The following is an 11348-nucleotide window of genomic DNA, read 5'->3' as shown; positions in this document are numbered from 1 at the left end:
CCTAAAATTAACCCTGAACCCCTAAAATTAACCCTGAACCCCTAAAGTTAACCCTAAAATTAACCCTGACCCCCTAAAATTAACCTGAACCCCTAAAGTTAACCCTAAAATTAACCCTGACCCCCTAAAATTACCCTAAAATTACCCTGAACCCCTAAAATTAACCCCGACCCCTCAAATCAACCCAACCCCCTAAAATTAACCCTAAAATTACCCGACGCACTAAAATTAACCTATAGTTAACCCAGAACCCCTCAAAATAACCTGACTCCCTAAAATTAACCGCAAAATTAACTCTGAACACCTCAAATTAACCCCGATCCCCTAAAAATAACCCTGAAACACTAAAATTAACCCTGACCCTTTAAAATTAACCTGATCCCCTAAAAATAAACCTGCACCCCTCAAATTAACCCTAAAATTAACGCTGAACCCCTCAAATTAACCCTAAAGTTAACCCTGACCCCCTCAAATTAGCCCTGAACTCATAAAATTAACCCTGACCCTCTAAAGTTAACCCTGAACCCCTAAAGTTAACCCGACCCCTTAAAATTAACCCTAAAGTTAATCCTGAACCCCGCAAATTAACCCTGAACCTCTCAAATTAACCCTGAACCCCTGAGGAAGTCCAATCCTGAATCCCTAAAATTAACCCCAAAATTAATCTGGACCCCCTAAAACTAACCTGACCCCCCGAAAATTAACCCCGACCCCCGAAAATTAACCCTAAAATTAACCCCGACCCCTAAAATTAACCCTGATCCTCTAAAATCAAACCCGACCCCTAAAATTAAACCAGTCCCGTAAAATTAACCCTAAAGTTAACCCGACCCCCTAAAAATAACCTAAAGTTGTACCTGAACCCCTAAAGTTCGCACCGACCCTAAAAGTTTCACCCCAAAATTAACTCCAAAAATTGAAGGCGGGACACCCTCGGTTTGTCCCCACCCCCTCCCAAAATGGAGGAGATTCACCCCCAAAATTGTCCCCACACCCCCCAATTGTCCTAGTGCTGCCTCAGTTGTCCCCAACCCCCTGAAATGTCCCCAACCCCCCTGAAATGTCCCCAACCCCCCAAACTGTCCCAACCCCCTCAAACTGTCCCCAACCCCCCTGAACTGTCCCCACCCCCCCCAAACTGTCCCCACCCCCCCCCAAACTGTCCCCACCCCCGCAGTGTCCCCACCCACCCTGGTGACAGGACATGGCACACGGACACGGGTGTCACCTCCCCCCCGGTGAGATGGGGACAGACACAAGACACGAGGATGGTGACGGGTGACGCTGGGCGCCAGCGCTGGGGGACATTTGGTGACAACCCCACCCCAACCCCCCCCCCCCCCCCACCAATGGGGACAATGGTGGCACCTCCAGGGGGTGGGGACAGGGCCGGTGGGTGGCACCTGAGGGGACATGGGGACACCTGGGGTGGTGTCCCCAAAGGGTCTTCAGTGTCCCTAAGGGACATGAGGACACCAGGAGGGACATGGGGACACCAGGGGTGGTGTCCCCAAAAGGTCCTCAGTGTCCACAGGGGACATGGGGACAACAGGAGGGACATGGGGACACCAGGGGTGGTGTCTCCAGAGGGTCCCCAGTGTCCTCAAGGGACATGGGGACACCAGGAGGGACATGGGGACACCAGGGGTGGTGTCCCCAAAAGGTCCTCAGTGTCCACAAGGGACATGGGCACACTTGGTGTGGTGTCCCCAAAGGGTCCCCAGTGTCCACAAAGGACATGGGGACACCAGGAAGGACATGGGGACATCAGGAGGAACAGAGGGACACCTGGGACAGTGTCCCCAAGGGGTTCCCCATGTCTCTAAAGGACATGGGGACACCAGGAAGGACGTGGGGACATCAGGAGGGACAAAGGGACACCTGGGACAGTGTCCCCAAGGGGTTCCCCATGCCTCTAAAGGACATGGGGACACAGAAGGGACAAGGGGACACCTGGATCCGTGTGCCCAGGTGACACGGGAGGGACACGGCAGGGACAGGAAGACACCAGGAGGGACATTGGGACACCTCGGTCCATGTCCCCAGGGGACATGGGGACACCAGGAGGGACATGGGGACAGCAGGGGGGATGTAGGGACACCTGAATCCATGTCCCCAAGGGACATGGGGACACAGGAGGGACACGGGGACACCGGGGGTGGTGTCCCCATGGGGTCCTGAGGGACATGGGGACACAGGAGGGACATGGGGACACCCTGATCTGTGTCCCCAAGGGGTCCCTTGTGTCCCTGCAGGACATGGGGACACAGGAGGGTCTTGGGGACATCTTGGATCCATGTCCCCAAGGCTTCCCAATGTCCCTGAGGGACATGGCAGGGACATGGGGACACGGGAGGGACATGGGGACATCTGGGTCTGTGACCCCAGTGTCCCTTGGGGACAGAAAAGGGTCTTGGGGACACCTGGATCCGTGTCCCCAAGGAGTCCCCAGTGCCCATGAGGGACATGGCGACACTCCAGATCAATGTCCCCAAGGGTTCCCAATGTCCCTTAGGGACACAGGAGGGCCTTGGGGACATCTTGGATCTGTGTCCCCAAGGGTCCCCAATGTGCTTGAGGGACACGGGAGGGACATGGGGACACCTGGATCCGTGTCCCCAGTGGTCCCCAATGTTCCTTGGGGACAACTGGATCTGTGTCCCCAAGGAGTCCCTCTCCAGTGTCCCTCAGGGACATGGGGACACTCCAGATCCATGTCCCCAAGGCTCCCCAGTGTCCCCTTGGGGACACCTGGATCCGTGTCCCCAAGAAGTCCTCAGTGTCCCTCAGGGACATGGGGACACAAGAGAGACATGGGGACACCCAGATCTGTGTCCCCAATGTCCCTGAGGGACACAGGAGGGCCTTGGGGACATCTTGGATCTGTGTCCCCAAGGGTCCCCAATGTGGCTGAAGGACATGGGAGGGACATGGGGACACCTGGATCCGTGTCCCCAAGGAGTCCCAAGTGCCCATGAGGGACATGGGGACACTGGAGGGACATGGAGACATTCCAGATCTGTGTCCCCAGTGGTCCCCAATGTCCCTTGGGGACACCTTGATCCGTGTCCCCAAGGGTCCCCAATGTGTGTGAAGGACACGGGGACATGGGAAGGACATGGGGACATGGGCAGGACATGGGGACACCCGTGAAGTGTCCCCAGTGTCCCCTGGGGCCAGCAGAGCGCTTGGGGACATTCCAGATCCATGTCCCCAAGGGTTCCCAGTGTCCCCTGGGGCACGCGAGGCTCTTGGGGACACCTGGATCCATGTCCCCAGTGGTCCCCAATGTCCCTTGGGGACATCTGGATCCGTGTCCCCAGGGGTTCCCAATGTGCCTGAGTGACACAGGAGGGACATGGGGACACTCATGAAGTGTCCCCAGTGTCCCTTGGGGCCAGCAGAGCACTTGGGGACATTCCAGATCCATGTCCCCAGTGGTCCCCAACATCCCTTGGGGACACCTGGATCCCAGTGTCCCCAGTGTGCCTGAAGGACATGGGAGGGACACGGGGACATGGGCAGGACATGGGGACACCTGCCAAGTGTCCCCAGTGTCCCTTGGGGCCAGCAGAGCACTTGGGGTCATTCCAGATCCATGTCCCCAAGGGTCTCAAATGTCCCCTGGGGACAGAAAAGGGTCTTGGGGACACCTGGATCTGTGTCCCCACTGGTCCCCAACGTCCCTTAGGGACACCTGGATCCGTGTCCCCAGTGTTCCTGAAGGACATGGGAGGGACACGGGGACATGGGGACACCCAGATCTGTGTCCCCAAGGGGTCCATGGGGACACCTGGATCTGTGACCCCAGTGTGTCTGAAGAACATGGGAGGGACACGGGGACATGGGAGAGACATGGGGACACCTGGATCCGTGTCCCCACTTGTCCCCAATGTCCCTTGGGGACACCTGGATCCATGTCCCCAGTGGTCCCCAATGAGCCTGAGGGACATGGGAGGGACATGGGGACATGGGAAGGACATGGGGACACCCGTAAAGTGTCCCCAGTGTCCCTTGGGGCCAGCAGAGTGCTTGGGGACATTCCAGATCCATGTCCCCAAGGGTCCCCAATGTCCCTTAGGGACACAGGAGGGCCTTGGGGACATGTGGGATCCGTGTCCCCAAGGGTCCCCCTGTGCGGCCCGGGGGGTGACAGGGAGGGGACAAGGACCCACCTGGGGTGTCACCGGTGGCCGAGGGTCCGGTGCCACTGGCGGGGCCGGGCCGCGCTACCTGACGGACAGCTGTGACAAGAGAGACACGGGAGGGGACATCAGGGCCACCGCGGCCACCGCGCCGCGCGGGGACACGGCCCGGCCGGGCTGACCCCGAGGTGGCCCTGAGGTGGTCCTGAGGTGACGCCAGGGTAGCCCTGAGGTGGCCCTGGGGTGGCCCTGAGGTGACCCCAAAGTGGCCTCTAGGTGGCCCTGAGGTGACCCTGAAGTGGCCCCAAAGTGACCCCAAGGTGGCCCCAAAGTGGCCTTGAGGTAGCCCTGGGGTGGCCCCTGAGGTGGCCCCGGGGTGACCCCGAGGTGGCCTTGTGGTGACCCCAAGGTGGCCGTGAGGTGGCCCCTGAGGTGACCCCAGGGTGGCCTTGAGATGGTCCCTTAGGTGACCCTAAGGTGGCCCCAAAGTGGCCCCGAGGTGGCCCCAAAGTGGCCCTGAAGTGACCCTGGGGTAATCTTGAAGTGGCCCCTGAGGTGACCCCAGGGTGGCCTTGAGATGGCCCCAAGATGACCCTGAAGTGGCCTCATGGTGGCCCCAAGGTGGCCCCAAGGTGGCCTTGAGGTGACCCTGGGGTGGGTCTGAGGTGACCCCGAAGTGGCCCCGGGGTGACCCCGACCCGAGGAGGGGGCTCGGGAATGGCCCCGTCACTGGGGGGGGGACACTGGGGTGGCCTTGGGGACACGGGGGTGGCCTTGGGGACACAGGGGTGGCGCTGTCCCTGGCGTGGGGGGTGGGGCGGTGTCACCTCCGCCCTGAATGTCCCTCTGGTGTCACCCCGGGGGTGGCCCTGTGTCCTGAGGGGGCCACTCTGTCCCCACAGGGGTGGCCCTGTGTCCCCTCTGGGGGCCGCTTTGTCCCCACAGGGGTGGCCTTGTCCCAACCAGAGGTGGCCCTGTCCCTCCAGGAGTGGCCCTGTTCCTTCCAGGGGTCACTTTGTCCCCTCTGGGGTGGCTTTGTCCCCACTGCGGTGGCCCTGTCCCCTCTGGGGGGTTGCCCTGTCCTTCTGGGGGGTCACTTTGTCCCCCCAGGGGTAGCCCTGTCCCCCTCAGGTCCCCTCTTGGGGTCCTGTTGTCCCCTCCAAGGGTCCCTGTCCCCCCTGGTGGTGGCCCTGTCCCCTCTGGAGGTGGCTCTGTCCCATCTGGGGGTGGCCCTGTCCCCTCCAGGGGTCCCTGTCCCCCCCCCCCCTCCAGGGGTCCCATTGTCCCCTCGGGGGTGGCCCTGTCCCCCCAAGGCCCCCAGAGGTGACAGGAGCCTCTCCCGAGGGTCCCTGAAATTTCCCAAATTATCCCAAAAATCCCCCCGGGGACACCCAAAGACCCCCCAAAATCCCCTCAGACCCCAAATTATCCCCCCCAAACCCCCCGGGGACACCCACAGACCCCCCAAAACCCCCAATAACCCCCCCAAAAGCCCCCCAGACCCGCCCAAACCCCCCACGGGACACCCAAATACCCCCAGAGACCCCAAATAACACCCCAAAATCTCCTAAACCCCCCCCAAAATCCCCGAACTCCCCCCAGAGACAACAAATTACCCCCCAAAACCCCCCCAGGGACACCCCTAAACCCCCGCGGGGACAAACAGAGACCCCCATAACCCCCCCAAAACCCCCCCAGACCCCCCTCGGGACACCCATAGCGCCCTGAAATCCCCCCCAAACCCCCCTAGGCATAGCCATAACCCCCCCAAATACCCAAAATAACCCTCCAAGTTCCCCCAAATACCCCCTCGGGACACCCCTAACCCCCCAAAATACCCTCCCAGGACACCCAAAACCCCCCAAATACCCTTAGGAACGCCCATAAGCCCCCCAGTAATGTCCCCAAAATACCCAGATACCCCTCTGGGACACCCAAAACTCCCCCAGACCCCCCCAAACCCCCCTAGGGACACCCATGACCCCCCCCAGATACCCCCAGACCCCCCAAAACCCCCCTAGGGACACCCATAACCCCCCCAAATCCCCCCAATAACCCTCCAAATTCCCCCAAATACCCCTCTAGGGACACCCATAGCCCCCCGTAATCCCCCAAAACCCCCCCCAGAGCCCCCTAGGGACAACCATAACCCCCCCAAAACCCCTCTTAGGACACCCATAACCCCCCCCAAATACCCCCAGACCCCTCTAGGGACGCCCATAACCCCCCAAATACCCCCCTAGGAACACCCAATAACCCCCCCAAAATACTCAAATACCCCCATAGACCCCCAATAATCCCCCCAAAATACACAAATACCCCCCTGTGACACGCAGAACCCCCCCAAAAGCCCCTCAAACCCTCCTCGGGACACCCATAGCCCCCCGAAAAGCCCCTCAAAATACCCAAATACCCCCCTGGGACCCCAAATAATCCCCCCAAAACTCCCACAAACCCCCCTTGGAACACCCATTACGCCCCCAAACTCCCCTAGGGACGCCCATAACTCCCCCCAAAAATACCCAAAATACCGAAATACCCCCCCAGGGACCCCCAATAACGCCCCCAAAACACCCAAACACCCCCCAGGGACCCCCAGCTCCCCCCCAGGGACCCGCAGCCCGCCCCCAGCGCGGCGTGGGATGGCCGATGTCACACGGAGCAGAGCAATGACATTGTAATTTCCACCTGAGCGTCGAGCAGCCGCCGCCGGCCCTCGGATGGGTCGTGGGCGCCCAAGTGATCCCTGCGCAGCTCCTGCTCCACCAGCATCAGCCTGCGGGGCCAGGCTTCACCGGGGTCATGCTGCCACCCCCCCGGGGACATCCCCGGCCGAGCCCAGGGACACCCCCCGGGGACAGGGGACACACCCGGGGACAGCCCGGGGACAGGGGGACACACCCGGGGACAGCCCAGGGACAGGGGGAGACAGCCCCAGGGATATGGGGACACAGCCGGGGACACCGCCCGGGGACATGGGGACAGCCCAGGGACAGCCCAGGGACAGGGGGACACACCCGGGGACATGGGGACACACCCGGGGACATGGGGACACACCCGGGGACAGCCCAGCGACAGACCAGGGACATGGGGACACACCCGGGGACATGGGGACACACCCGGGGACACCCCCCAGGGACAGCCCAGCGACAGACCAGGGACATGGGGACACACTCAGGGACATGGGGACACACCCGGGGACATGGGGACACACCCGGGGACAGCCCAGGGATAGGGGGACACACCCGGGGACATGGGGACACAGCCAGGGACACCCCTCCGGGACATGGGACAGCCCAGGGACAGGGGGACACAGCCAGGGACAGGGCGGACACACCCGGGGACACCCCCCGGGGACAGCCCGGCGACAGACCAGGGACATGGGGACACACCCGGGGACATGGGGACACACCCAGGGACAGGGGGACACACCTGGGGACAGCCCAGGGACAGGGCAACACCCACAGGGACAGCCCAGGGATGTGGGGACACACCCGGGGACACCCCCCGGGGACAGCCCGGCGACAGACCAGGGACATGGGGACACACCCGGGGACATGGGGACACACCCAGGGACAGGGGGACACCCACAGGGACAGCCCAGGGATGTGGGGACACACCTGGGGACAGCCCAGGGACACCCCTGGCACCACAGGGATGTGGGGACACCTCTGGGGACACACTCAGGCACATGGGGACACCCTGGGGCCAGCCAGGGACTTGGGGACAATTGTGGGGACACACATGGGCAACACCATGTCCCCAGGTCCCTTGGTGTCCCCGTGTCACCTCTGTGTTACTCGTGTCCTACGTGTGCCTGTGTCACCCCCACATCCTTGTGTCCCCTGTGTCCCTGTGTCCTTGTGTCCCCCTGTGTCCCTCTGTCCCCTGTGTCTGTCTGTGTGTCCCCAATGTCCCTGCAGCCTGATGTCCCTGTGTCCCCCTCGATGTCCCTGATGTCCCCAAAGTCCCCTTGCTGTCCCTGTGTGTCCCCACATCCCTGCACGTCCCTGTGTGTCCCCAGTGTCCCCTGGCTGTCCCTGTCTGTCCCCATGTCCCTGTCTGTCCCATGGCTGTCCCCATGTCCCTGTCTGTTCCCGTGTCCCTTGTCTATCCCCAACATCCCCATGTCCCCTGTCTATCCCCAATGTCCCTGTGTCCCCTGGCTGTCCCCATGTTCTCATGTCCCCTTCTGTCCCCAGCTTCCCCATGTCCCCTGGCTGTCCCCATGTCCCTGTGTCCCTGTATCCCCATATCCCTGTGTGTCCCCATGTTCCCATATCCTGTCTGTCCCCACGTCCCTGTGTGTCCCCGTGTCCCCAGGCTGTCCCTGCTGTCCCCGTGTGTCCCTCACCTGCCAATGATGCTCTTGATCTGTGAGTCCCCGTGTCCCTGTGTGTCCCTGTCCCTGTGTGTCCCCACATCCCTCTGTCTCCCGGTGTCCCCGCTGTCCCCGTGTGTCCCTCATCTGCTGAAGACGCTCTTGATCTGTGGGTCCCTCTGTCCCCGTGTGTCCCCGTGTCCCTGTCTGTTCGCAGGGTCCCCTGTCTGTCCCTGTGTCCCTGAATCCCCATATCCCTGTGTGTCCCCATGTTCCCATACCCTGTGTGTCCCTGTGTGTCCCCAGGCTGTCCGTGCTGTCCCCGTGTGTCCCTCACCTGCTGAAGACGATCTTGATCTGAGAGTCCTCTCTATCCCTGTGTGTCCCACTGTCCCTGTCTGTTCCCATGTCCCCATGTCCCTGTCTGTCCCTATGTGTCCCTGTGTGTCCCCATGTCCCTGTGTGTCCCTGGTGTCCCTGCTGTCCTGTGTGTCCCCATGTCCCTGTCTATCCCTGTGTCCCTGTGTATCCCTGTACCCCCATGTCCCTGTGTGTCCCCATCTGTCCCCATGTCCCCAGGCTGTCCCAATGTGTCCCTCACCTGCCGATGATGCTCTTGATCTGTGACTCCCTGAGTCCCCATGTCCCTGTGTGTCCCCATTTCCCTGTCAGTTCCTGTGTCCCCATTGCCCTGTTTGTCCCCAATGTCCCCATGTCCCTGTGTGTCCCCATGTGTCCTCGTGTCCCCAGGCTGTCCCTGCTGTCTCCGTGTGTCCCTCATCTGCCGGTGATGCTGTTGATCTGCGTGTCTCTGTGTGTCCCTGTCCCTGTGTGTCCCCACGTCCCTCTGTCTCCCGGTGTCCCCGCTGTCCCCGTGTGTCCCTCGCCTGCTGAAGACGCTCTTGATCTGTGGGTCCCTCTGTCCCTGTGTGTCCCCATGTCCCTGTCTGTTCCCAATCTCCCTGTGTGTCCCTGTGCCCCATATCCCTGTGTGTCCCCATGTCCCCAATGTCCCTGTGTGTCCCCGTGTCCCCGTGTGTCCCCATATCCCTGTGTGCCCCTGTGTGTTCCCATGTCCCCAGGCTGTCCCCACTGTCCCTGTCTGTCCCTGTGTCCCTGTGTGTCCCCGTGTGTCCTGCGCCTGATGATGATGCTCTTGATCTGCAAGTCCCTGTGTGCCCCTGTCCCTGTGCCCCTCTGTGCCCCGTGTCCCATTGTCCCTGTCTGTCCCCATTTCTCTCTGTGTCCCCGTGTCCCCAGGCTGTCCCCGCTGTCCCCGTGTGTCCCTCACCGGCAATGATGCTCTTGATCCGTGAGTCCCTGTGTGCCCGTGTCCCCAGTGTCCCTGTGTGTCCCCACTGTCCCCACTGTCCCCTCGATGTGCCCGTGTCCATGTGTCCCTGTGTGTCTCCAGTGTCCCTGCGTCCCCATTGTCCCTGTCTGTCCTCAGTGTCCCTGTCTATGTGCATGTCCCTGTGTGTCCCTGTCTGTCCCTGCTGTCCCTGTGTCCCTCACCGGCTGATGATGCTCTTGCTCTGCGAGTCCCCGTGTGCTCCTGTATGTCCCTGTACCCTCATGTACCTGTGTGTCCCCGCTGTGCCCGCTGTCCTGTGTGTCCCCATGTACCTGTCTGTCCCCACGCCCCCATTGTCCCTGTCTGCCCCCATTGTCCCTGTGTGTCCCCATGTCCCCTCAATGTCCCCAGGCTCTCCCCGCTGTCCCTGTGTGTTCCTCACCTTCCAATGACGATCTGTGAGTCCCTGTGTGCCCCTGTGTGTCCCCATGTGCCTGTCTGTCCCCAGGTCCCCATGTCCCTGCAGTGTCCCCATGACCCTCTCTGTTCCTGTGTCCCCAGTGTCCACAGTGTCCCCGCTGTCCCCGTGTGTCCCTCACCTGCCGATGATGCTCTTGATCTGCGAGTCCCCGTGTCCCCATGTCCCTTTGTGTACCCAGTGTCCCCGTGTCCCCTGTCTCTCCCCATGTCCCCTCGATGTCCCCGTGTCCCCAGGGTGTCCCCGCTGTCCCCGTGTGTCCCTCACCTGCTGATGATGCTCTTGATCTGCGAGTCCCCGTGTCCCCATGTCCCTTTGTGTACCCAATGTCCCCGTGTCCCCAGGGTGTCCCCGCTGCCCCCGTGTGTCCCTCACCTGCCAATGATGCTCTTGATCTGTGAGTCCCCTGTGTGTCCCTGTCCCTGTGTGTCCCCACATCCTTCTGTCTCCCGGTGTCCCCGCTGTCCCCGTGTGTCCCTCGTCTGCTGAAGACGCTCTTGATCTGTGGGTCCCTCTGTCCCCGTGTGTCCCCGTGTCCCTGTCTGTTCGCAGGGTCCCCTGTCTGTCCCTGTGTCCCTGAATCCCCATATCCCTGTGTGTCCCCATGTTCCCATACCCTGTGTGTCCCTGTGTGTCCCCAGGCTGTCCCTGCTGTCCCCGTGTGTCCCTCACCTGCTGAAGACGATCTTGATCTGAGAGTCCTCTCTATCCCTGTGTGTCCCACTGTCCCTGTCTGTTCCCATGTCCCCATGTCCCTGTCTGTCCCTATGTGTCCCTGTGTGTCCCCATGTCCCTGTGTGTCCCTGGTGTCCCTGCTGTCCTGTGTGTCCCCATGTCCCTGTCTATCCCTGTGTCCCTGTGTATCCCTGTACCCCCATGTCCCTGTGTGTCCCCATCTGTCCCCATGTCCCCAGGCTGTCCCAATGTATCCCTCACCTGCCGATGATGCTCTTGATCTGTGACTCCCTGTGTCCCCATGTCCCTGTGTGTCCCCATTTCCCTGTCAGTTCCTGTGTCCCCATTGCCCTGTTTGTCCCCAATGTCCCCATGTCCCTGTGTGTCCCCATGTGTCCTCGTGTCCCCAGGCTGTCCCTGCTGTCTCTGTGTTTC

General features: G+C 61.3%; 1 protein-coding gene across 1 annotated transcript in view; it reads right to left on the bottom strand.

The window, feature by feature from the left end:
• Positions 1 to 4162: 4162 nt before the first annotated feature.
• SYNGAP1 (synaptic Ras GTPase activating protein 1) overlaps positions 4163 to 11348 on the bottom strand; it is a 41851-nt gene continuing 34665 nt past the window's right edge. Inside the window, exons 15-16 of the mRNA XM_054295007.1 lie at positions 6834 to 6921; positions 4163 to 4244 (exon numbers count right to left, since the gene is read on the bottom strand). Of these exons, the coding sequence (XP_054150982.1) occupies positions 4230 to 4244; positions 6834 to 6921 (103 nt within the window). The 3' untranslated portion in view covers positions 4163 to 4229. The remainder of the gene's footprint in view (positions 4245 to 6833; positions 6922 to 11348) is intronic.

Source organism: Melozone crissalis, unplaced genomic scaffold (assembly GCF_028551555.1).
Source record: "Melozone crissalis strain CALT ecotype California unplaced genomic scaffold, PUWL_Pcris_2 ptg000458l_1, whole genome shotgun sequence".
Classification (NCBI taxonomy): domain Eukaryota; kingdom Metazoa; phylum Chordata; class Aves; order Passeriformes; family Passerellidae; genus Melozone; species Melozone crissalis.
Note: the sequence above shows the minus strand (reverse complement) of the source record. Positions and strands in the feature narration are given on the sequence as shown.